General features: G+C 47.0%; 1 protein-coding gene and 1 pseudogene across 1 annotated transcript in view; one reads left to right on the forward strand and one right to left on the reverse strand.

Annotated features, from left to right (window-relative positions):
- The window catches only part of LOC149354891 (uncharacterized), a 175,808-nt gene that overhangs the window by 88,415 nt on the left and 59,965 nt on the right, over nt 1–27,428 (forward strand). The window contains exon 3 of the mRNA XM_089583546.1: nt 4,341–4,477. Within this exon, the coding sequence (XP_089439672.1) occupies nt 4,341–4,477 (137 nt within the window). The remainder of the gene's footprint in view (nt 1–4,340; nt 4,478–27,428) is intronic.
- On the reverse strand, nt 15,470–16,575 carry LOC149354893 (uncharacterized; annotated as a pseudogene).

Below are 27,428 nucleotides of genomic sequence, written 5' to 3' on the forward strand. Positions count from 1 at the left end.
CACTGCTAGTTTCCACTGTGTTTGGTGTAAACTTATCTATTTAACTTTACAAAATTCTGTATCTTTTATGGCGAAGAAATATATATCGCGAACTTCAAGCAAGAGCAGAGCAACACCTATTTTGGATGGCGAATAAAAAGGGCGAATTGCTGTGGTCATTTGTTTTATGATTGAAGCAAGAAAAATGACGCAAAAAAACGAGACAAGGGGGAAATAAGCGGCAGACACAGCGCTGTTTTTTCCGCTTCTTTCTTTCTTATCCCTTCTTTCGCGCCGCCTTTTTTTTGTTTGTTTGTTTAAAACTGATCAAAAAGAGCATTTTTAATATTGCCGTTTCAAATTGAGGCGAAGCATTCTGCATAATATAAATATAACATGAGCATTAAAAAACGTGTCGTTCTGTAGCAGTTTTGTTGCTGCAGTCCAAGTATTGGCCAGGTGCGCAATAATAATAACACAGCCGGAAATTTGTTGCGAGGGGCTTATCATTGCCACGAGAATCACGCCACAAGACAGGAGCTTCGCATTACTCTTACAAGGCATCAAAATCTTTATAGCTGGTCCTTGAATTTGCCTTGTCAAATAAAGCTTCCCGCAAAGGTATTACGAGTACTGAAATCCCGGCTGTATGTCACATCGGTGCTTTAAGTTAATGGTCTAACGGGAGGTTCTACATATTACGCGGTTCGTTTATTTAACATTTAACGGCCATTCTGCAAATAAGTACCGGCGTTTGGTACGCGTCGCAGCTCGAAGGCGTGTCGAGCTCTGCAGGAAGTTCTCTTTAGACATGGTGTATCTTCCACCAGTATTGTGGAATATGTTCAGTTGAGATCGCGTTAAAAAACGACTAAATCTTCAGACGAGTAGCAAGGAACGGGACGCACGCTAATTAGTGCGCGTCCTGTCTTCTCTTTCTTGGCCCCCGTCTGAAGCGCGACTCTGTTTATAGTACAGGGGGCCTCCAACTAGCCCAGCGTTCCTCCTTCACCGTTTAGAATGGTAATGAAAATTCATATGAGCATATAGCACACAAGCACATCTGCTACAACGACGATATTATGAACACACTTTTGATGCCCATTTATATTGATATAGTGTAAAGATATGGAGAGAATATAAAAAAACATCCACAATGCGTTTCTTTTTTTATCGTTATTCCAAATTCTGAATATTCTACGCTATATTTAAGTGCGCACAATATTGTTTCTTCAACCGTAAAATATATGTCGATAAATTGTATGCTCCTCAGTAGATACATTTTTCAGAATGCAGAGTTGAATGTTTGTGATTATAGCTTATTTATTTTCCAAGAACTCGAAATTTTGCAAAGAACTTTCTATATGCGAGGCTTGCAAACTTCTCGAGAAATGAATAACCTTCACAAATTGGATAGTAATAAACTTGACGAACTCTTCAGTAAGGCTGAATTTTTCGTAGAAATTGTCATGTATCTCCTCTCAATATAGTTTCAGTTATTCATTAACAAAGTTGGCAAACACATAAGTGCGCGAGGGCGCGGCAGTCTAGCTCTTCGTGATAAAAATTGTATGCGCTCAAAAATGTTTCAATAGACAAAAATATTATTGAACCGGTTATTCCCAGGGACCTGGAAATGACATAATTACTTATTTATTCACAAAATACTGTAGCCCGAGGGCCAAGCAGAGTGGTGAAGATATAAAAAACATATCCTGGGAGAAAACAAATAATTCAAAGGAATAAAAACACTGGCCACAAAGAATTTAATATCAACATGCAAAACATGAAAGCGACCAGGGGTAACAAAGAAGATCACTCGAAAAACAGCATTTTCCAAGAAAAACGGAAAAACTCAAGGCGCAGGCAGTTAAGTGCAAATTTAAAACATTTCCGTCTGGCAGCCGAGTATGAGAACAACCAGAAACGTTATGGCAAAACTATCACTTAATTCAAAGATGTCAATTTGCCATCCATTGCGTGATCGTATCCGAAATCGCACTTTATAATTGGGTCGCGTATTACGGAAAACTTGCATGCAAATGGAACCTTACGACACTGTGCGGTAGTGTGAATCACTCGAAGAGCTTATTGCTTCCCAGCTATCGCTTCAAACTCCGAACATATTTTATAAGGCCTTTTAGCCATAATTCTGCGGCTGGAGTTCTGTGCAGTGGTTGCAAAGATGAGAGGAGTAGTTTTCACACACGGAGCATTGCATATGTGCAACAGTGAGCAGCAGAGGTACGAAAGAAGCAGCGACCACGAAAGCGAAGGAAAGCATTGAGGGAATGGTACTCTTTTTTTTTCTTCTATTTCCTTAAGAGGGTGTCTATCAGAGGGGACAATGAACACATATTAATATATATCTACACATTTTAATTCCATTGTTATCAGATATTTAGGGACAGCAGCTAGCTATAGCGCTGTTAAACTTTGCGCCCTATGCCGCTTCAATAGGAGGTCTCGTTACTTCGTATAACTAATCGTATACAGGTAACAAAGGGGGTTTTCACGAGTTTAGGCTCTAGATGATCCCGCGTACTTCTCAAAGGCTTCGGCGCCTCGATGCCTCGCCTACCGTTTGTTTCAAAACCATTCAAAGCTTAAACAATGGGCGTGTATGGGAAACGACGAAAATTTAGTGGCCTTCTCGATGATGACAACACGATTTTTGAAGAATCTAGCGCCCCAATCGCTTGTTTGCAATGGCGTCAAATAGAACAGGGGCTGGACTTTTCGTTATTCGATATCCGGTTTGTCGAAACAAAGCCTCACGCTGCAGGGATAGGTTAATGCCTCCACACGCACGTACACATCGCGCCGTGTCCAAATGGCGTAGCATACCAAGAAGACAAAGAGGTTTTCAGGTGGAAACTTTGCTGCCGGCGTGGTTTCTTTTTTACAAAAAAAAAATGTAGCCGCTATTTTTGGGTAATGCGCAGATTGGTGGCAAAACAATCAAACTAGCTAACTGCCCCAAATTCCTGATAGAGTTTTGATTTAAAAACCCAGAGATTCTACCGAACGAAGGCCCCCGACTTGCACGTGCTATTTTCTTCAACTTTGGCACAAGTACACTGGTATGAGCGGTTTATGAACAAATGCTGCATAGGTATTGTGTTAGCTTCACGTCTCTCTCTGTCTTGCAATGCATATTAAGAGTAACAATTAGCCGAGTTTGGCCCAAGCACACACCTTCTCGCCTTTAGAGCGATACAAGGCATTCCGTTTTCTCTGCGCACGTTAAGACTAAAAAAGGAAGTCCGGCCGGCATCAGGAAAGGAGAGCGCAAAGGGACTAAATGGTTTTCAAGAAGCTTCAGTAGGCGCGGAAATTACATCAGAGGGTCATGCAAGCCCTCTGGTCACTTTCTGGCGTTTGAGCGATACAGCGAAACTTAAGAAACATGGAGCAGGAACAAAAAGGCGAGGACGACGAGACAGGACAAGCGCTTGTCGTTGTCGTCGTCTTTTTGTTCCTATGTTTCTTAAGTTACGCTGTATTACCAACACGCCCAAGCCTACTCACTTCCGAGCGATACAGGAAGCTCCGATGAAAAAGAGCTGGAAAGCAAGTTCTGAAAAAAACGAACGACTTCGCTAACAACATGGAAAACCTCCGTGCATTATCCTTGTTGCACCTGCCCCTCACACGCTTCCTTTTGGTGAGTTAAGGCTCTTCACCTTATTTCCCTAGAAATGTTTCTTCTAGAGAACTTCAGGCAGCCATTTGACAAGGCGGAGCGAATTTGGGAGTGTCAGAATAATTTGTGTGAAGGCACGAGGGAAACCAAAAATTATTTTTTTTTTCTTACCACTGTATGAACTGCGGCCAAAATAGTTGCTGCAGTTTCCTGTGTAAGACGAGGAAGTACACTTTGTGGGTATGACATAGCACTCAAGCGCCCAAGAGCGACCCTGCATAGTCGTTCGGCCGGGCTACCGGTTGCCCGAATGAAAGGGCGTGTATACCGGTATGGGGGTATTCGACGACTCGGCTGAGGAGAACAGAAGTCCAGGAATGCAGTGTCAGGCGAAAGATGGCGGCATTCGCACCAACTCGCTCTAACCTTTACGTGCCTTACCAGGAATGCGATCCGTTTTGTTGGCAGTGTAGCCTTTCTGGCTGTGCGTCACATGTCGCTTCAGTGCGCAATGCTGAAAGCGACAATAGTGGCGTTCAAGCTCTTCGCTAGCAATGTGTACGTTGGAGAGCCAGTTAGCCAGGCACATACTGGAACGATGAAAGTAGCGACATGAACGCCCGTCCTATTCCTCTTCTTTCTCTCGTTCTGTCGTCCCAAAAGTTATTTTCATCGTCCGAGTAAGTTCAACACCTTGTAATCCCATTTTTTCCAGGGCTCTTCCAGGTTCGCCTACTACATGCATGGCTTCCCTGCTTCCACAATGCTCTCCGACAGAGGTCCTGCAACCAACGATGCTCCACCTGTCGACGGAGGGACGACGCCAACCTTTTCTCCGGATCCAAGAGGCACGTAACCGCGCATAATGCCGCCTAGGCGGCCACGTGTGGCTCTGGCAGCCCTTCGGGCACACTCGGCTAGGCTGAGCTTTCTGCACGCGTTCAGAATGCGAAAACACTGTACCTGGCCCTGAAGTGCGCGCTATCTGCACCACTGTTCTCGGTCTGGCACAAGGTCTTTGCAATTGTGCGCTCGTTTAGCTGCCGTGTAAGTTGTTTGTTGCAGATAACACGTGGCGCTGGGCTTACCGTCTAATGATGCAGATCGTAGGAGAACTTTTCTTTTTATTAAAATAGTCGTTTGTTAAGCAAAAAAGGTGATAAGCTCCATTGAAACCTATTTGCAAGCTGGCTCCCGATTGCGTGCCATTTTGTTTGTTTTAAGCATGAAATGCTTTTAGCCCCCGTTGTCGGCAGTGTGGTGACGTCACGCCGAGACCGAGAGCCATCATCCGGGCACTGAAATCCAGTCATCCGGGCACTGAAATCCAGATATCCGGGCACTGAAATCCAGTCATCCGGGCACTGAAATCCAGTCATCCGGGCACTGAATTCCAGTCATCCGGGCACTGAAATCCAGTCATCCGGACACTGAAATCCAGTCATCCGGGCACTGAAATCCACTCATCCGGGCACTGAATTCCAGTCATCCGGGCTCTGAAACGAGAACATCCGGGCACCGTACTAGACTTAGCGAGATTTAACGAGACTCCGTAAGCCCTCCTACGCGACCGGCATGCAAGCGCTGGTTGGTCTCCAAACGAGACAAAAAATAACTGCTGCCAGTGCCTTCTCAATGTTTATCAAGATATCAGTGGAGCTGTGGGTTTGATAACGCACGGAATTATAATTTCCGATTTCTAATAACGCGTGCAAAAACCACATAAATTGCATGTTGCACTTCGTTGTCGTACGTGATCCGGGGGAGAAGCGCTGCGTTCAAAGGGCAAGGCATCGTGCCGAACGGGTGGTGGCGTTCCTCCCTTCCTTTACGGTGCGGTTCGGGTGTCCACCGAGATGGCAGACAATTACTGCGCCATTTCCTTTCCTCAAAAAACCTTGCGTTCAAATGACAAGGCATCGCGCTGAACGGGTGGTGGCGTTCCTCCCTTCCTGTACGGTGCGGTTCGGGTGTCCACCGAGATGACATTAGGCCCGTAAACATTTCATGCTTACTCTACTCTCGGTTACGGGAGAGGCAGAGATTTTTTTTTTACCCGGTTGGATTTCGTTTTTGTCACATTTTTCTAGCAGACCATAATTTTCCCGGCCATCAATGTATTCGCTTCCACTGCCAGATCGTAAAACAATGATAGTCACAGCGACGGCAAAGAATAAAAAATAGACCACTGAAGTCAGCGTCCTCTTTTCCAGCAAAGGCTTTGCCGTTCGCAGCAGAAGAGACGAGGCCGTCTTTGCATTTGTCTATTTTATTTTGACGCCGAGCCGGAGCCGCGCTTCTCCGGCTCGGCGTCCATGAGATTATTTTTCATTGTGATTTAAATACATTTTTTTATATTTATGCATTTCCTAACTATGCGTCATAAGGCGCCGCGGCATGTTTGTGAAGGCATTAAGACCCAAATATACCACAGAGCATGGAGGAAGCTCATAGATAACGAGCTATTATATGGCTTCAAACAAAATTTTTTGCGCGCGTTCATGAGGGCATCCAAGCTTGAGAAATATGCTTTCATTAATGCTGACCAATAAAACTTTTGTTCAGCTATGCAGCGGATCTATACGCATGCCATTAGAATAGCATGCTAAACGCGAAACCTGCATACGTGCATTGCGTGCGCGGAATCACTTCGGAATATACAACGCACATGCGGAAAAGCCGTTCAGTTCACTCGCGCGGGCAAGAACCGAACAACTGAAGTGCGCATACACGAGAAGTATATATGCGTGCATTCCCCTGCAGCGGTGCCATTGAAAATTGCCAGTGACCGGAGGCTCCCGAGGAGAGAGCGGCGATCATTCGACTGGACGCCGCAAATGCATGGGTGTCGCGGACACGAAACGCCCGTCCACGCATGTGTGCGTACACATGTGCGCAACGCGGAGACCCGCATTTGCCGGCCATTGTCGCGCGCTCTCGAGCCCGCCGCGGCGGCGGCACAGACAGCTTTTCATCGTCTCGCTTCTTAAGCGCGTGTGTAACGCGGCTTTGTACCTTACGTCAGAGACTGCATGCCTGTCCCTGCAGACTCAGTGCTTGTCCGCTTGCTGAGCTCTTTTAAATTTGACGTTTTTTTTCGTTTTTTTTTTGTCCTTCTGGTGAGGCTGTGCGTGTATGTCGCGTTTCAAGCCCCGTATACGCGAGGGACGAGCGTCCGAGGCAGCTTTTGATATACAGCGTAGCGCGGCTGCGTGAATTGAAATTACATACGTGTGGACGGCGTTCGCTTATATACTTCCGTTGGCGTCGATAGCGCGCGCTGATGGTGCGGGAGCGCTTTGAAGCGCCCTTCTCCCTTCCCTTTCTCCTGCGGTCCCTCGGCTTCCTTCTTTTTCTCTGGAGGCTGGTCGGCTGCCGATTTACATTCTGAAAGTTGGGCTGGAATTTTTCTTATTGCGTGATTGCGTGTTCGTTCGGCGCGCAGTTCATTTTTGCGCCCATATCCCCCTCTTTCGGCGTAAATAATTACAGCAACGCTGACTACTTACGCCTAGTTGCGCTCAGCCGGTTGCGTATCCCCTTTCACGTGTGAGCAGGCGCGCCGTTTTCGCTGGTGCAATTTAGTAACGGCAACTCAGACAGTTTTTCACAAAGCGTGGCGTCCCCTAAAGAGTCAGATGAGTGAATTTATTAGGCGTTTATTGGCTCCGCGTTGAGACCCGCTCATGTAATGGGTAACAATAATGGGGGTATGCAGCCTGTGAGAAGGATGTTTTTCTTTAATGCAGGTCAATTGCGGAAAAAAAAGAACGGAAAACTATCACGTGCTTCAGCTAGGCACGACAGTATTCATTTTTTTAATGCCCTTTATACAAAGGTGGATTATACCTCAAAGGTCGCGCACGTGTCCGTCTTTGTCGCGTGCTTGCTTGTGGGCAGAAGCAGCTCGGGCAGCGTCCGGGGCGAGACAAAGAAGCTCGAGTTAGATGTGCATGCGCCGCCTGGTGGCCTGCACCGTTCCACATTCGCGCGGTTCTCGAATGGAACACAGGATGGCATCATTCCTTTAGCCATAGCGCCGAGCGTGTTTGGTTTTGCGAAGTTCTAAAAACTGGTATGTCTGCAGTGACGGCCAACTAGAAATCCGCAATCCCACCCAGGTACCTAACTGCAACCGTAAAACAAAAAAAAATGCTGGCGGTTTAGCATTGCTAAGCACGATATAAGGTGCGCAAGCAGTGTTTTGTATGTGTACACCATCGCCACTTACCTGCAACCGCGACTGCGGTGTCCACTGACTCAGGAAACCAGTTATACCCCTTTCCTTTCCTCAAAATCAATGGAGCCTACAATGTTGTCAACGCCAACAAACCCATACAACGCCGGCGGCCTATGGCTCCAGTGGTAGGTTACTGCCGAAACGTCAACGCAAACGTAAGAAGCGCACATCTCTTGTCACTACTAGGGTGCAGTGTGGATCACGCGACCTTCGTCGCCGCCATCTTGGGGCAAGCACAGAAATGCCGGGCTATGGAGCGTCGGCCGGTATTGTTCAGCATGCGCTTGCGCTAGCAAGCTCAGCTGTATGAAGTTTTTGCATATATGCTCGCAATTCTGAGCCCTTTTTGCTGACTGTAATAAATGAGAAAAGAACTAGCGTTTGTTTGCATGCTCACAGAAAAAAGAATCATTATGCAGCTAGGTCAGCACGTATTCTTTGGCCGTCTCGTATGCTCAGAGCGGTTATTTTGGCTACAGTGGCCGCTTTATAAAGCAATGCCTTTTGTGCTTACCGAACATGAATGAGTTCATAACGTGCATAGCATGCAGTCGGCTTCAATTCCGTCTCTTGCTGCAGATCAACAAGTAGTTTACATTTCAGTCAGCCGCATATATCGACAATGTTTTGCATCGGAGTGGTCTATCGTAGACTGTAAATTGACATAGCAGGAACAGATGCGCCATGATAAGTAAGACTCGTGTGGCACACTTATGCACTATCATTTTATTTCCAAATAATCCTCACCAATCTTTTGAAGCTTCCTGTGGCTGCACGCCTAGGAGGAGACTTCTCTTAACCGGCTTATTCAAGATTGGTGCCAGCTACAGTTTTGCTGCCGTACCCATCGTCCGATTCTTCTGGTCAACTCAAGTAAATGCGTAGGCGCATCGTCACAAACCGCACTAACAGTCTGTTCATCAGATTTGGCTGTTCCGCGCAATCAACCGATGAAATGAGGATGCTTTGTTCGATAAGGCATTTAATGGTTTTCATTAGACCCTTAAAAGGGCAGATGTCCGTTTGCACCGATAGGTTTCTGAAGGCACTTTGGCACGAAGAAACAAAGTCGAGAACTTTCTCGCTCACATAAACAAGGTTACGTATTCCGGCATTATATTCTTTCAATTGCACTATGCTTCGCTCCTCTTGTCTCTCTTCGGAAAGAAACATTCCTGTGCTCGGGGCGTAGGACCTTTCAGAAAGAATAAAGGGCCTTACCAAGAACCCAGCCAGGTGAGCGGCGGTGTCAGTTTCAGCTCTTGTCGATGATTATTTCAACAATTTCATCACATGCTACAGGTCCTTCGTGCAGTTCAGTTTCGTTCTGAACTTCTTTGATTTCGGCAGAAATAAAATCACCCAGTTAAGTGCTGTCATTGATGTCGTAGCCTGAAGTCTTAGGGACTTTGAGGAACTGGCTGACAGTTACAATCTTGAGAGCATTCATGAGGTCATATGAGCTCGGCACAGGTGAAATCATTCTTATGACCGAAAAAAGGTTTTCCAGGCAATCTTCCATCATCCTGCCAGTCAAAGCAAAACTGCACCGGCGTTCTTTCAGCAGAAAGATGTGCAGCTGCAAGACTACAGTTGTTGACATATGAGCCCCCTTGCCTGGCTTGGCTTCCGCCCTTTCTTTACTCCTATTCCCAAGCCTTCGATGACCTCCATTGTGAGTTTGAGATGTGCAAGGGCTTTTTCATATTTGCTTTCATTCTTCAAACTCAGAGCGACAGAAGGATGGCGAGCAGTCACTATTGTGAACCATTTGGAAATGAGTTCAAAAAATCCCGCAGTTGTTTCGGCTTCAGGTGACAGCTTCCCGATTTGGATGCACTGTCTAATGGTTGCTGGGGCTTCACGGAACAGCTGGACCGCTATCCCTAGCTTCATTTTTGTGAAATTACCGTTAGATATGTGAATGCTGCTCAAGTTCGATGCGACCTGCAACTGGTCTGTGTCGAGTTTTAAAGCAGCTTCCACATGCCCGATCGACACCTCATTGCTGGGCAACCTGAATCTTGCGACGATGTCATCGTTGAGATGCATCACATCTTTTCGCACCAAGTACACTCACAGTTTTTTTTTTTAGCGCATGCGCAGGGTCTAGTATGAAAAACAAAACATTTGCACTGTCGCATGGATGTGGCGCAGAACACACAGTTACAGAACTGCGAGAACTTGACAAGTTCAGTGACCTGCACATGGAACGATTTGAGCTACTCATGTCGCATGTGACACATGCCACGCTCAGTGAGATCTGGGTACACAACTGTATTAAATGAATGACTGTCTTTCAGCTTGTCTCCACTGACAAACGCACTGTGTAGCGGTAAGCAGTTACTTGCTTCCATGGACTATTCAAGCCGCCTGCCATGAAAACAAGGGCATAGTTGGCAGGCTCGTCACTTTTTTGGAGCGTGACATTACCAAGAAAGCTGCGTCACTGCTACGGTCCAGCTCCACACCTCTCCGAATTTCTAGCTGATCCAGGTAGAGGACCCTTATAATGTCGGACATTGCAGCCACTTTGGCTTCCATTAAGGTTAGAATTTCTGTTATCACACCAGGTAGGAAGGTCAAGTGTTGCAGTTTCCGGCATAGTGTCCTTAGAAGTAAGCGGCTGCCCTTGTTCCAATAGAAGGTCGTAGCCGGCTGAACCACATGCAAACTTCAGCTGTAGCGCCTTCTTGATTTTGTCGGCACTCCAAGAGCGGGTTTTTCTTTTCCAAGGCAGCCTTTTGGTCCTGGTTTAGGAAGGCCAAATTTAGAGTCAAAGCTGAAAGAATTCCTTCGCGCTGCTTTGTTCTTCCAGCTTTTTCTTTGCCCGCAACGAACTTTCTTCTAACTCGCTGCGTTTACTTTTTGCGTCTTGCAGTTCTTTTCGCAGCTCACTCGCGGAAAAATGTCGATGTGTTCTCATGAATCCTCGAGCGTGTTTTGCGGCATCGCTAGGGTCTCTTCTTGATCAGGTGGCGCCTCAGGGGTTGGCGAAGAGCCTTCTGCGGCGTCAGGTGCAGCACTGGCGGGAAAAAGTCTAGGTGCAGGCGGCTTTCTTCGCTTCGGCTGAGATGTTCGCGCAGGAAAGAAATTCATATTAAACAAAACCGAGGTTTTAGTGCGCCTCAGACAATGTGATGCGGATACTAGGCAGACAAGCGGAATGTGGGCACACACTTACGTCTAAATTCAAACAACGTCGGGACAGACGATGACTTCAGAAGCCGCAGACCATCGATTCTGTTGCCCTCAAATTGACCTTCCTCGAAGTGACGCTAAAATGTGAGAGGCGATGAAACTGTCATTTTGCGTCTTTGGTCGTGTGCACTCAAATAAATGAGATAGTAACAAACATTACGGAAGCGATACGGTAATTACATGCATGCCACCACGCAATTTTGCTATGAATGCCAACCAAGCGACAGCACTAATTCGGGTGTCAGACGGGCAAATTCAACTTCGCTTCATTTGGCTTAACCGCAGACGGGTATACCTGCGTGTTTGACAGGGGTGCACTTCGCCTCGATATCGATGTGTCATTACACGGGGAAGAAAAAGCTGCATTCGGGAGGAACTTTTGTACCGTATTTTCCGGTGTATAAGACGCGGCTTTTTTTCGAAAATTTTGCTGGTGCGTCCTATACAAGGGTGCGTCTTATATGCGAATTTTTCATCTTTTTTTGCGCGTTCATCGATTACTCCAGTTCATGCTCAAGCTTTTTTCACCTAAAAAATATCGCTACCAATAACGCGGTTGTAACACGGTTAATACTTCAATACCGGGACCGCCGTGCGCGACATTCTAGGTGATCTATATTATGAAACGGCGGGGATGACGACTTCCGGGATCACAAACGCGCGGCTGTTTCGGAGGCCCCAAGCAAAAGTAATGAGAAGCGCCAAAAGATGGTGACAATCGCGCTTCTCGCCATTGTCAAGACAAGCCGGCGTTCTTTTTTAGTCACCCTTTGCAACTTTTTTTTGCTCCGTGTACGTAGTGCATGTTTCAGCCGAGTTGCTTCCAGAAATGGGTGAACCTTTTGATAGCGCATCTGAAGATGAAGACTTCGAAGGTTTCAAGTAGAATAAAATGTTATGGACATATGGGGAGCTGTATCGTTTTTCCGTTCTTTTTTGCTAGAACGTGGACGAGTATGGCATGAGTGTTGCCTTTTTCGATCACTTAGCGTTGCTTAAGAATTGCTCACAGGTACGGTGCATTTCGCGATAGTCGCGCAAGCGTATTTAATTAAGCCTCTCTAGCCTAACTGGGTAAACTGGGGTGCGTCTTATACACGGGTGCGTCTTATATACGAACTTTTCCAGTGACAGCTTGCATATATGGCAAGTGCGTCTTATACAAGGGTGCGCCTTATACACCGGAAAATACGGTACTGTACGAATAGTCGAACTGCCAGCCACATACTTTAAACGACTAAAGGCGCGGATATACGCCGCGCGCATGACGATGGCTGCGCCGACTGTCGGCAAGCCTGCGAAGCGTCGACGGGCTGTCTATCGCTTTCCCCGTCCGTTTTAGTGCGCTTTTATGATGCTCTTGTGTTTTGATAGCTTACATCGTGTGGAGTATTGATTAGTCGTGAATCTATTTCCATGTAAGCCTTCAGTGATGCAAAGAAACGTACTTCTGCGTAGTTGGCTGCTCGAAAACTTTTGTAGCGAAAGCTACATTGGCCACGAACTTGCGATTTCGCTGTGGCGGTGCTCCGAGGAGGCAGAGACCGACCTTGAGCCGTTGCCTAGCAACCGCCGCAGCTGGCGGACGCCGCTAGAGAGCCTACATGTCCGTCTTTTAGGGTGGTGACAGCTGGGTCCAAGTTTGCCTAACGGCGGCTGTGGCGGCTGCCAAACTTGACGGGCCGCCATCTTGGTCACAGGCGTATGCCCTGCCTGCTTTGAGAAGCGCCCTGCTTGCTTGAGGAATATCGACAAAGCAGCTTTTCAAGAGCGTCCTCCTGCTGAACACGATCGAGATTGCAGGATCGATCGTTTACTGCGGGATTCACGTCTTTGGTAAAGGCTATTCGTAGAAGCGCGCGAGTACGCGTTTCGCAAATTCGTTGTCATCTCGTTTCTCATATTCAGAATGCTGCTAAGGCGTAATTAACTTTTCCCAGGTGAAATCGTGCAACAGACAGGAAAACATCTGAGCACTAGCTACTAAGGTGGAAGCACTCTTACGCCGCTTCATTTTGCCAGAATTACGTTTTCTTGGTGGCATTGAAGCAACGCGTCTGGCTTTTGTCTCGCCTTTCTTCGATGTCATTTGTAATCCAGAAAACGACTCTTTCTTTTTTTTTTTTGTTAATCGCGTGAAGGCGCTGGATTAAATAGACAATGATTTCGTTAGTTAATTTCCTGGTTTTCTTACTTTATGTACATGTAAATTGTTCCCAACAAATTGTAAAACTACCAGTATTCCACATTTACGCTATTATAACGATTAAATGTGTAACGTCGCCAATTGCTCATTTTTGTGCAGATACAAGGCGTTAAGGAGAGATTTTGCTAGGGTAGATCGCAAACAATGCTTACACATTGCCGGAGCATTACCATTCTTAAAATAAGAAAAATGCTGCAAGTAAACTAGGCCACGATTACACTACCCTCCGAGTCAATTCCCTGAAGCATCCTACAGAAACTGGCGAGCTGAACGTGCCCAATGTATCGATTTAATGCGCAGCCATGCATTTATTCAGAAATATTATAGAAGTTGCTGTTGCGACACACAATAGCGGATTTATGACTCAACTGCCAAGTCGGCATAGCCTCAAGCGCCCTTTTATTTATATATATATATATATTAGTGGGGAAGACACACAGAATTCACAACAGGTTACTTTATTGCAATGCCTGCCTGACATGCAACAACCCGCTCGACGAATCAAAGGGGTACATGGGAAATCCAACAAGCATATAAACATATGTCCGAATTATGAACAGTAGTATCAGATTTCAAACAGCACTTTGCCCAACAGGGTAAGGCATATAAAAGCAACATGATCATTTTCGACTTTTTCAATGCATGTACTGAAAAAACAACCTGAAAATACAGCGGCTAGAAGACAAAAAGCCAAAATGGGCTGCACAAGTGTACAATGCTGATGCCAGCAAAGCAGACATAACCATTTTACTACAAAGCAGCTGGAGAAGAATACAGTTTGCTACACTGGTCACAGTGGGAAAGCAATCAATGCGATAATACCTGCATAAGTTGTATTTTGAGCATGGACACATACACGAACAGAAATATTGGATAAACCAACAGACATAAGGAAATTACTTACCTCAAACAAAACGCTGAAAATTACTTGACATGGTAAAATAATGTACAGAACAAATACGTCGTTAGCAACGTGCAATTAGCTATGACAGCTATAAACCAAGTTAAAGGGTCAGTCTACTGAATTTTATCGACCATATTTTCTTTGCGGCAACCGATAGCTCTTTACTCAAATTACCGTTTAGCCAGCTGTGGTGCCAAGGAGTGCGGTAGAACATTTTAAAATAGAATTTATTAATGTGGGAACACATCTGTATGAGATGGTAGTCTCATCTGGCAACCATCTGGATTTCCGCCGCGCGGCGACAAACATGGCGGCGCCCGTCGAAGCCGGACCTCTCGCTTCGGACTGAATTCTCGTTGTTGCTGCCTTTTTCAGTGCGTTCACTGGCCATAAATGGGGTGCCTGTCTTTCGCTTCGTCTCATCTCACCTCTAAGAAAACATATAAGAGATAAATTTGCTTTATTTTAATAATTAGAGTGACGATTCTGCCGCTCCTAGGCTTAAGTGGAGAGTCGGTTTGTTTACAGCAATGATTTCCGTCCTGACGACCAGATGGCGCCACTATACGCTGAGTTTATTTTTGCGTCTCTGCTAGCATACGCTGAGCTAAAAGTGGGAATGTGCCTGCGTTTTGCGTACGTGTAACTATAAATATTCATGTGATTTACAGAAAAAGCGAGCGGTACGCCTTCTACAGTTTACTAAAACAAAACGTGCGTTTCTCTGACATTGGGGCATACAAATGGTACGTACTATATTCACTTATGCTTCTACAAAAAAAGACTACCACTTTCTTGAACAAAATGAACGTTTGGGGTCGCCACCATGCTTTTTTACGCGACTTTTAACGCCGAAATAAAATATAAATTCCTGCCTAAACCGGGCGCAGACCCCTCGTTATTGATGTTATAGGGTGCCAACTACCAGAATATGCCATTATTTATACACTCATCTCGGTGAGTAGACTGACCCTTTAAGAAAAGGCATGATTTGAATGAAAGCATGCCAGCGTTTCTTGGTTTTGGGTACCTTTTTCAAGCTGTGATGAACAGTAAAAAGAAAATTTAACCGGAAAATATTGCAAAGCTATTTTGAACACACACCTATGTAATGTTACGCAGAAAAGGTAAACATCTCCCTTGATCATCAATGTGCGGCAATGAAGTTGCGTAGAGTCCGTAACAAACGCACAGTCCGCAACGAGTCAACACACAGCCTCTCGTATTAACGCCCTGCAGGTGTTTCTTCACATATAAAAAAATATTGTCGCAACTGCAGCACTACTCTGAAGTCTAAGCTGACTGCAGAGCTATTCCAAGTTTGCGGCAGCACAGGTTTTGCTCGATGCCCCGTTTACCCGTTGTGCATGCTGCTGTCGCAGGTAAATCTTCAGTCTTGTTTTTACATACTTTTCGAGAAGCATCTTCTCTACCTTAGGCTTGTGCAAGTCGCAACATCCTATGTGCATTTTTACAGACTTCTGCAGGGCATTCAAAATGCTAGAAAATGGTTTCTTGAGCTTCATGACTTCGTCCATTTCTGCAAAAGTTTTGCAGTTCTCTTCACAATCTATAAAAATACTCATTACAACCTGGCTTGGCTGAATGAGGTTTCCAGAATTCTTGACATATTCCTTCAGGTGAATAAGGCGGCTGTGTTCGACAAAAGTACTGTCAATCAATACTTTTTCACAGCTCTTGCAGCTGTCTATAGAATTCATAATCGACTTGAGAAGAAAACCACCCACATAAGCTATATATGATGTCGCACTCCGCAGTCGTCAGACCGATCACAAACAGGTTCTCCAACTCTTCAGACTGCTGGCTGGGGCCTTCTGCCAGCTTCGTCAGGCTTGGATCAAGGAGGTCAGCCAAATGACTACTGTCATCAATGTTGTAGCTAGAAGACTTAGGTGTATGCAGAAACTGGCAAACACAAATGGCCTTCAATGTGCATTTTACCTCGTACGCACTTGGTACAGGTTTCCTGAGCCTCACTACTGAGAAAATATTTTCAAGGCAGTCCTGGATTAACCTAGCAGTGAGGAGGTACATCCGCGCTTCGCCAGGAGCTCCTCCGACAGGCGCAGTACAACAGTTGTCGACACCAAAAGACCAGCTTGAGATGGCTTCCAGTGTGCAGTCACTCCCATGTTCATTCGACTGAATGTGGCACATGCAAGCTCCAAGGTTGTACCTGCTTCCTTGTGCTTTGCGAGATCAAAATGGCTTAAAGCGACGATGGGGTGTCGTGACGACATCAAAGTGTACCACTTAGTCACAAGGTCAAAAAACCATGCAGTTGCTTCTGCTTCCGGCTTCAAGATGTTTTGCTTGATTAGATACCGAATGGCAGGACGTGCTTCGCGGAACATTTGCACTGCGATGCTAACTTTCATTTTAGTGAAGTATCCGTTGCTGACGAGGATGTCCGACAGTTTATTAGCAATTTTGAGGTCCTTGTTGCCGCACTTCTCCGCACTTCTAACGATCAAACGCTTCAAGTTTGCGCAGGGCAGACCATGGAAGAGAATTCTTTTGTCAGGAGATCCATTTCTGTGCCTTAAAGGCCTACTTGACCTAAATTTTTCAAACCGTAAAAAGGTTGTTTTTTCATAGTACACCCCCGTATTATGCTACCAACAAAACACTACGCTCCAGTTTCAAGCAGTTACGCTGCCAACAGCACGCAAAAATCAGTTTTCAATAGCGAAACTGGAAAAACGGGCGCCATTGCCGCCCGCCGGAAGTGACGCATGTTTGAGACTTGTGTCCGGACAGGTTCGGAGCGTCTGCTCGTTGCGGCTCGTGCAAAGCGCTGGTACCGGTAGCGCGTGCAGAACTTTGCGCAATAAATACTGGTAATATATGAAAAGACACATCTTAAATCGGATGAAACGCCCCAGAAAAAGTTTTAAACGTGTCTTATTTGCTGTAGTAGACTAGAAAACTCCTCGCTGAACCTCAGCGAAGATGATCGCGCCGCAATGCTAGTGAGCGTTGTTTGCCTGGCAGTATTCGATTACAGCTTGTGCAAAGTTGGGACATAGCGGAGGAAGGAAGCCTATTCAAATGGAGGCCAAGTAGAAGAAGTGCTTGTATTATCAAGTCGGCTTTTTTGAGCGGGCACGTGCGTGCCAACAGTACATGTGCATGCGCTCTGCTGTGCGTGCAATATGGTTGTTGTCTTGGTATAAAAAAATTGACCTGTCTTCTCGTTTTCCTTCTCCGTATCATTTTTCTCCCCCGTCGAAAGGTATTCCTTCCTGTGCATAGGAATTGGGAACAGGTGCTATGAACGCGAGGTAAATCAATAAAAACAGTTTCATGTCTAAAAAGGGACCTCAAGAGAATTAAGCACTGTGTTAAGCGAAAGAATATTTCGGAAGCAAAATTTGTGTTGTAAAATAAATATATATTTTTATGCGAAGCATATTACTAGAGCTACACTACAGCCCGTCGAGCGCGGCGGTGGAGCTACCATTGACCTTTAGCGTGACCACGTGGCACCACGTGACAACATGACGTCACAGCAGAGGAGAGATGGGCTGCCGGCTCGCGCGGTCGGCCGCGGCGGTGGAGGCTCCACATCAGAGGCGCGGCGGCTGTCCACGTGACAACATGACGTCACAGCAGAGGAGAGATGGGCTGCCGGCTCGCGCGGTCGGTCGCGGCGGTGGAGGCTCCACATCAGAGGCGCTGCAGCTGACCACGTGACACTACAGCAGCGGTATAAAGCTGAGCTTGCCTCGCTCTCCGGGCACTTACGAGGCGGCCAGGTGTTGGGATGCCGCCTAGAAGCAGGGCTGATTTGAGCGACGACCAAGCCTAGCCATCAATATGCTTCGCATCTGACTAGGCTTAACCTTAGCTAAGCCTCAGCCATTTTTTCTCTTCGAGAACTGTGCCATCAATGTGGTGCCGATGGTGGGCTGTTTCATCTTTGCGCGCCTCGGTCGGGCGAACCACTGCGCGTTTCAAAATACATGCCGGTTCATATGAACAATGACTTATGCGCTGCGTTCATTATTTACTTACCTAGAATCACTTAAAGGCCGTGTACTGCAGAGACGGAAAAGTTTTTCTAATCTTTTCAAACCACACAGCAGGACAGAACGACGTGGTTGCCGGACCCCAGTCGACTGTATACGCCTACCACGCAGATTGCCGGTAGGCATGCAGTGTATCTGTATCGACTGAGTTATAATCCAGAACATATAATCAATATTACGGGTTATCTTCGTTTGAAACTATTATCATTCAGATAACATGCGTTCAGGTCTCTGAGGTCTTGGAGACGTAATGCTGAAGCTTCCTCTAATCGACGTCAAGTATGAACGGCGTGAGGTAGTAAGAAATTGGACGTTTTCAGTAACGCTCGTGTGGCGTTCAAGGATTCTCAGCCCGGCCTGCAAATCTTCGAGGCAGCAGATACACTGGGCGCACGGCGGCATATTGCGCATTGAGCAGAGCTGTACCTGCAATAACGCGTGCATATGTTGATTCCTTTTCAGAAGAAGCAGACCTCTCCTTAGAGTTCTGCCTGGTGTAAACAACGTGACGTCAAAAGGGCATTGCTCAATGAGCAAAGCCGTCCACTTTAGCTTCTGAACCGGCTAAGCTAGCTTGTGACGAGTGGTCCCACGTCTTCTTTATTCTCGGGATTAGAGACGCCTCGAAGCCTTTCTTCTCCCAATTATAACCTTCTCGGTTCGTGGCATGCTTTGCTGATCGGGCGCCAGAAAGACGTGCGTGCTCTGACACATGCTGGAGACCGGGAGAGGTTATTGACAAAGCCCAACCCACAAAAGGGGTTAGCGCGAGGCAGAAGGCAGAAGCGTCAGTCACCCATCATTATCTTTTTTGAAGAAGAGAGGGGAATTCATGTTAAAACCTGAGCTCCAGACAGCTGACACCAGCTTTCGAGATCGGGGATGAAGGGCAGTGGCCGAGAGGTACACATGGTTTTTTTTCTTTCGTTAAAATTTTAGCAGCGCTAACTTTTAGGACGAATACACAGAGGACATGACAGGACGGGCGCTGACTCCAACTATGTTTGACATCAAGTAGCACCAACTAGCCCCGCAACGTGTTTTACTAAGTACACATGGTGTTTTCCGCATTCCTCGTATTCCTTTCCGCGGCCACGCACTTGTCGACATGATGCCAGCAGTTTTTTTTTTCTCGGAGGCCATCGAGCTTCGCGGTGAAAACAGCCAGAAACGCGTCAGAATAAGGGCTTACAAGGGCCGCTCGCTCACTTCAGAACGCCTGAAACTGGCGAGCCGGTGTCTCAATGGTGCGTCATTTCCGGACAGGCTTGTTAGTTGCCCAGCTCACCGCTAGGGGACTGCGCCGTCTGCTACAGGGGTTGTTGAACGCTTCTAACTAAAATTCAAGACGTTTCACAGCCCTAATATTAAATATAAATATTGTTCATAACATGCACACTATATCGAGCGCAAAATTAGCCGAAGTAAACTTTCGGTCAAGTAGGCCTTTAATATCAGGCTGATCGTGCTATTCACCAGGGAAAATAAATTTACTATGTTATAAAGAATTCGAATATTTATCTTTTCCACGTTAATTGCAGCATAGCAAGCTACAAAATGTAACGTCCGCGTTTCTTCAAGCGATAAATATAGCGGTGCACGTGAAGGCGAGACTTCTATGATTTTAGTTCAGCAACAAATGCATAGTTACAGTCTAAAGAAACCAGCAATAAATTTCGCTTGTTCTTAATTAAGTGCATTTGTTTTTCCACGCTTTATTATCGCTTCCTTTTCCAACTCCGCACCTATGTCAAATAATCACAAGTCTGATGCTACATCCCCAACACACGAAAATTCTACAGTTTCACTGTAAGCAGGGAAAAATAGTTCGCATGATAAACAAATGAGAAAGATTTCTCATTGGGTAAATGTCTGTCGGCATAGGCGGCATAGTATAGAACAGCTGCTCGTCTAGCAAGGCTCGCCGACGATCGCCTGCGGCAAACACTATCATCCCTGTGGGATGTAACATCAGCTACCCGTCCACTTTCATGCAGTGTGATTCCCTTGCGCAAGCTTTCGCCGCAATATTAACTGAACGGGACGCACGCGGACAGCAAATAACGCGCGTGTCTCGGCCAAGCTTGCAGTGGCAGCGGGAAGCCGCAGCGGGCGGCCAGCCCTCTGTTCCAACGGCTGCCGCTAGGAGGCTCACGTTCTCGACGTCCGGGCGAGGCGGAACCGCCGTGCCGCTGCTGTTTCTCGCTTTTCCACACCACATCGTTGCTGGCGGCATCCACAGATAGAGTGAGAAAAGGGCATAAATTTACGCTGTCTACAGGCCCGTTCACACTTGCCCAGAAATCCGGCGAGCGAAGCTGATTCGGCCGCTTTTGACGCCGAGCGACGCGGATAGCGGCGCGGCGAGGACGATCGGGCTGGACCATGGAGGAAGGAAAGAAAAGGAAGTTTTCCTTCCTCCATGGGCTGGACCCATTTCCGACGCGCGGCGACAAACATGGAGGAGCCCTTCGAAGCCGGACCCGCCGCTTCGGATTGAATTCTCGTTATTGCTGCCTTTTTCAGTGCGTTCACTGGCCAGAAATGCGGCACAGGTATTTCGCTTCCTCTCACCTCGCTTCCAAGAAAACGTACAAGTCATAAATTTACTTTCTTTTTTTATTCAGAGTGACGATTCCGCCGCTTCTAAGCTTAGCTGAGTCGAATCCGCTTCGCTCGCCGAATTTTTGGGCAAGCGTGAACGGGCCTTAAAAGGTTCGCGTTTTGCCACGTTTATTGCGAATCGCAAAGACCTCGCGAAAAGTTGCTCCCGCGGATATGTTAACAAAAAGAGTACTTGTGGAAAGACCACTTACAGAATTCCAGGATGGCTGATCACTGACAGGCAGGTTTTTTGTAACCAAAAATGCTTGTTCACAGTCTGCGTTTTCACTTCCTACTCTGCCCACAAAACTAGTTATCACGAGGGCAGGTGCATCCGCCACCCTCTGTTGTATACTTTTTTCGAAAAAGGAGAGAGGGGAATGCCGCTTAATCTGCGTGAACCTGAAGCCTCGACAGCTGCTACCACCTTTCAAGACCGAGTGAAAAGGGCAGTTGTCGAAAAAATGCAATGGTGTCTACAGATAACAGGTTCGACCTGCTTCACCTGTTCGCACCTCGACTCTGAACTCAAAAGGCGAGATCGCGAGTCAGTAAAGATCGTCGTCAGACTCTACGCGAATGATACTGAAGTCGAGTCTCAGTAAAAGTGAAACTTCCTCGTGTAACAGGAATACAGCGGATGCAATGGCCCATATTTAGCTTATAAGCCTTCACATAGCTGAGAGTTAAAATGTTCCACCTCAAAACGACAGCGCGCTACTCCCGATGCCAGCCGATGCGATGCAACGTGTGTTTATTTACGTTTGTAACGATGCTTCGAGCTGCTTCAACGTTGAAGAAGGCACACCAAAATCTCTGTTGCGCACAGTGCGCGATTGGTGCACAATAAATTTTTTTTTTTTCAAAGTGCACAAAGCTAGTTGTTACAAGCAGATGAGCGAAGCGTCGTTGTATAATCTTATTCCTACCGGAAGCGCATAACTGTGTGCGTCATTACTAAAAATATTTTGTAAAAAGAAAGTTCGAGCGCAAACACACACGCACGCACACACACACATCGGAGTTTAACACGAGGCATGATTAGCTGCGGCGATGGCACGGTGGTCTCGTGCAGTGACCAGCGAAGCTGATCTGTCCGCGCTGCAGATGGAAGTTTATGAACACGATGATGTGCAATGCACAGCGTGAGGGTGTGTTGCAGTTTAACACGAGGCGTGATCGGCTGCGGTGATAGAACAGTGCTCTCGTGCAGTGGCCAGCGAAGCTGATCTGTCCGCGCTGCAGATGGAAGTTTATGAACACGATGATGTGCAATGCACAGCGTGAGGGTGTGTTGCAGTTTAACACGAGGCGTGATCGGCTGCGGTGATAGAACAGTGCTCTCGTGCAGTGGCCAGCGAAGCTGATCTGTCCGCGCTGCAGATGGAAGTTTATGAACACGATGATGTGCAATGCACAGCGTGAGGGTGTGTTGCAGTTTAACACGAGGCGTGATCGGCTGCGGTGATAGAACAGTGCTCTCGTGCAGTGGCCAGCGAAGCTGATCTGTCCGCGCTGCAGATGGAAGTTTATGAACACGATGATGTGCAATGCACAGCGTGAGGGTGTGTTGCAGTTTAACACGAGGCGTGATCGGCTGCGGTGATAGAACAGTGCTCTCGTGCAGTGGCCAGCGAAGCTGATCTGTCCGCGCTGCAGATGGAAGTTTATGAACACGATGATGTGCAATGCACAGCGTGAGGGTGTGTTGCAGTTTAACACGAGGCGTGATCGGCTGCGGTGATAGAACAGTGCTCTCGTGCAGTGGCCAGCGAAGCTGATCTGTCCGCGCTGCAGATGGAAGTTAATGAACACGATGATGTGCAATGCACAGCGTGAGGGTGTGTTGCAGTTTAACACGAGGCGTGATCGGCTGCGGTGATAGAACAGTGCTCTCGTGCAGTGGCTAGCGAAGCTGATCTGTCCGCGCTGCAGATGGAAGTTTATGAACACGATGATGTGCAATGCACAGCGTGAGGGTGTGTTGCAGTTTAACACGAGGCGTGATCGGCTGCGGTGATAGAACAGTGCTCTCGTGCAGTGGCCAGCGAAGCTGATCTGTCCGCGCTGCAGATGGAAGTTTATGAACACGATGATGTGCAATGCACAGCGTGAGGGTGTGTTGCAGTTTAACACGAGGCGTGATCGGCTGCGGTGATAGAACAGTGCTCTCGTGCAGTGGCCAGCGAAGCTGATCTGTCCGCGCTGCAGATGGAAGTTTATGAACACGATGATGTGCAATGCACAGCGTGAGGGTGTGTTGCAGTTTAACACGAGGCGTGATCGGCTGCGGTGATAGAACAGTGCTCTCGTGCAGTGGCCAGCGAAGCTGATCTGTCCGCGCTGCAGATGGAAGTTTATGAACACGATGATGTGCAATGCACAGCGTGAGGGTGTGTTGCAGTTTAACACGAGGCGTGATCGGCTGCGGTGATAGAACAGTGCTCTCGTGCAGTGGCCAGCGAAGCTGATCTGTCCGCGCTGCAGATGGAAGTTTATGAACACGATGATGTGCAATGCACAGCGTGAGGGTGTGTTGCAGTTTAACACGAGGCGTGATCGGCTGCGGTGATAGAACAGTGCTCTCGTGCAGTGGCCAGCGAGGCTGATTTGTTCGCGCCGCCGCTGGATCCCCGATCGCGGCAATATTTATTATATTCATTGCTTTATTAATGAGAAGTTATTATATGGCTATGTCGCGTCAACAAAGGCGTTCGCAAAACGTGTCAGCAAATTTTGTCACCATGATTACGTCGTTCACTGAAGATAAATGTGCGAAAGTGTGATTGTGATGGTGTGTGATAAAATGTTGCCGTGGGAAAAATTTGGTTGATGAAGTGCAACTAGCGAATTATTTTAACGCGAAAAACCGCGGAAAATACTTTTAGACGTCAAAATAGCCATGTACGTCGACATAGTACATGAACGTTGCAACAGCCATTGACATCGGTATAGTATGGGGACATTTTGCTTTCGCATTGCTCCAGTGCGCGTCGCCGCAGTGATCTCAAAGCATTTTTCAAAGCTAAGATGGCCCGGCTTTTGCAGCTTTTGTCGTGAAGTAGAACTTTCACCCTAAAAAACACAGAGACTAAGAACTGGATAAGATGGCAATGACAACGCGAGCACGTGCTAAACACCGGCGCTATTACAGGCAAAAATCCGGCGAGCGAAGCAGATTCACTCGCCGGAAAAACTAGGACCTGCTCGGTCTGTTGACGCCTGGGCGAGGCGGAACCGCCGCGGCGCTAGTGTTTACCGCTTTTCAGCACCACGTCGCCGCTCGCTGCATACACAGATGTAGTGAGAAAACAGCTAAATTTACGATGTCTACGTACCATAGGGGTATGCATGCTTACGTACGCTAAACACAAGGCGCATTTCCACTTTTAATTCAGGGTATGCTAGCGCAGACGCTATGATCCTAGTGGCGCCATCTGGTTGTCGGGACAGGAACCATTACTGTCAACAAAACGACTCTCCTCTTAAGCCTACAAGTGGCAGAATCGTCACTCTAAATAAACAAATAAAGCAAATTTATCCCTTATACGTTTCCTTATAGGCGAGGTGAGAGGAATCGAAAGACCGGAGCCCCATTTATGGCCAGTGAACGCACTGAAAAAGGCAGCAACAACGAGAATTCAGTCCGAAGCTAAGGGTCCGGCTTCGAAGGGCGCCACCACGTTTGTCGCCGCTGAATTTTTCCGCCGGCGGAAGTCGGTATGGACCAATCGGCTTCACCGTGCAGCTTTCCACCCCGGTCGGCGTAAAAAGCGGACGAATCCGCTTCGCGCGCCGGATTTTTGGGCAAGTCTGAACAGGCCTTAAAGGGATACTGAGGCGGTTTCCGAATCAACTAACCCGCTAGGGTTCTGAAGTAGTGTCTTTGCTGATAACGTCGTTGAAGTTACTTTTTCGATTTTTGCTAAAACAGTGACGCAATCGCCAACTGAAAGCGCGATTTTTAAATCTCCCGCCTCCTGCGCGAGCGGAGGAGGGAACAACGGCGAGGGAAATCTCGTCCATGTCGACCAACGTGGCGTCACGTTGAGGAGCCGGGGATACTTCGACGCATCCGAGCGAGTTTTCAGCGAGCGTTGTTTCTCATATTGAGGGCGTTGTGACGTACAAAGCGCGTCAGCCGACCTTGTACCAGGCTCAACACGAGGCACTGCTCTGGGTTCGTGTCCACGAATAACTACGGCCGCGACTGTGTCGTCTTCCACTGTTTTCCACAATATTATAAGCTCGCAGCGCAGAGGGTCGCTGCTCTGAAGAGGGAGAATTTCAAGCCGACCAAAGAAGTCGTACTCTGCTCGAAGCACTTTCGTCAGGGCGGCTGCATGCAGAACTTATCCTTACGTGATCTCAAGGGATTTCTGTCAAGAAGGCAAGACTGAACCATTACACAGTTCCTTCGATTTTCTCGCATATGTGATGCGTGACACCATTTCCAAGAATCGCCTGTTTTAAATGTGGAAACATGCTCACTCATAGAGGCTCACAGAGGCTCATAGAGGCTCAAGCATGTGTCGCTCTCCTCAGCTTAGGCGCGGCCAGACCACCTGAGGCGTTCTCAGCAAGGCTCGGTTAGTTACTTTAGGCTCGGTTCGACGCGTCCAAGCAAACAAGCAAGCATCGAAGCTACTCGTATGTTGCATCTCGTTTAATCGTAACTAAGCGATTAAAATGAGAGCGTTCGACAGAGGTCTGTTTGATTTCGGTTGCACATTGAAGAGAGGAATGAACGCCAACCAAGTGTTTGCAAAAGAAAAAAAAACACGATGTTTCGCAACCTTACTCACTTTCTTCATCAAGTTGTGGCAGCGGGCGAGTTGCAGCTTGGCTCTTAAACACACATATAGTCAGCGTTGTCGGTAACGCGTTACAAGTAACGGCGTTACCGGTAACGCGTTACTTTTTTCGGTAACTTAGTAACGTACCCGTTACCATTTCGGAACTGTAACGGGTAACGTACTTACGTTAACATTTTTCGGTAACGTGAGGTGTCACTTTACTAGTTACTTTTTATTTCAATTGTCCGCCTCCTCCTCTTTTTCATAAAAAAACGCCGAAAATGATGTTGCAAATAAACAAAACCTACGGGTGCTCTCGGCGACCCTTGTTGCGGCTCGCATGCATGCCAAAAAACACCTGCCCTTGACGACGCACTCAACCAAAAAAAAAAAGCACGAACACGCAGACACACACTTGTCTTCACCCCCAAACTACTCACACACACAACTCTCTAAAGAGTGGACGCATGCCGAGCCACCAATGGACCATTTGCCGAAATCTATAAGTCAGATTCTGCGTAAGCTTGTTTTCCAACCAAAAGGTCTCGCTCCCAGGCGACACTCTCGCATTCTTGGTGGAAGCAGTGTCCTCTTCTGAGTAAACTCAGGAATGTCGCCAGTTTCCTTCAAGATGGCCCCAAGAGAGCCGTTGAAAGAGTACAATGGTACAGCACACAAAAGGGGGTTGCAGTCAACCGGCTTTTTCTATCTGCAACTGCGGCTACGTTTCTGGTTATTGAGTTCCTAAGCGAGCGAAGCTGACCTTGCACACCTTGACGTAAACACTAGCATTTTTGCGATAATTATGCAGGTTCAAGTAAAAAAAGATTGTTTATGTGCGCAAATACATTTTTTCCGGAACTAAGAAATTTAAGCATTTCTTTATTGCTACACAATTTCCACGTAATTTCGTAAGCAGAAGCCCACCAGAATTACTGCAAATTTGTTAAGTTCAGCTATGTTTTCTTTGTGAAGTTGGAATTTTATGAATTATGAGCTTTATAAAATTGTTATTAGTAAGGTGGAAAGTTGGGCGAGTTGAATCTTATTCATGATGAAGTTAGCGCCAAAAACGAGGACTAAAGTAGGAGAGAAGACACAACAGAAACGAAACACGAAAATTGTTATCTTGAGTTCTTACAGCGAAGATGCACTGATTAAAATTTATGGCCATGGAGTAACGGCAAAGTAACGTGCGATACTTTTTTTCGGTAACGGTAACGCGTTACCTTTTTTTGTAGGTAACGTAGTGCGGTAACGCGTTCCTTTTTTTTTAGTGTAACGAGTAACGTATTTAGCTAGTTTTTTTCGATAACGCCTACAACACTGCCTATAGTTGACCACCAGGTCACTGAACCTAAGCTGCTAATCTAGAAAGGGCGAGCGTTTTCGAGGGAGCTATTAATATTTCCCAGCATCTTCTGAACGCGCCACGACTGAAGCAGCAGCCTTGTGCGCGTATTTGGCTTGGTTTCCAGCTCACAATGACTGCGTCACTATTCGGTCGTTCCAGCTCCTATAGGTGGCGCGGCGGCAGTACGACATGGCGGACGAGGCGGCGATGGCGCTATAGAGCGAAACAAAGCGGCTTCTTGACGCTGTGATATCGTTCGTGTGCGATTTAGCGCATATATAAGGAGCAGTAAGTCATTTTCAGTTATTAACGACAGCCTATGCTTCAGTCTGTCATCATTAGAGGCTCGAAATAAACTTTTATTGATATGGGCATGAAATGGCTAGTTCGCAAGTGCCGCAAAAACTACGTCGGCGCTAAAGCGTGCACCAGACTCAGTATACTAA

Source organism: Amblyomma mixtum, chromosome 3, assembly GCF_055824585.1.
Source record: "Amblyomma mixtum isolate Tamu chromosome 3, ASM5582458v1, whole genome shotgun sequence".
Lineage (NCBI taxonomy): Eukaryota > Metazoa > Arthropoda > Arachnida > Ixodida > Ixodidae > Amblyomma > Amblyomma mixtum.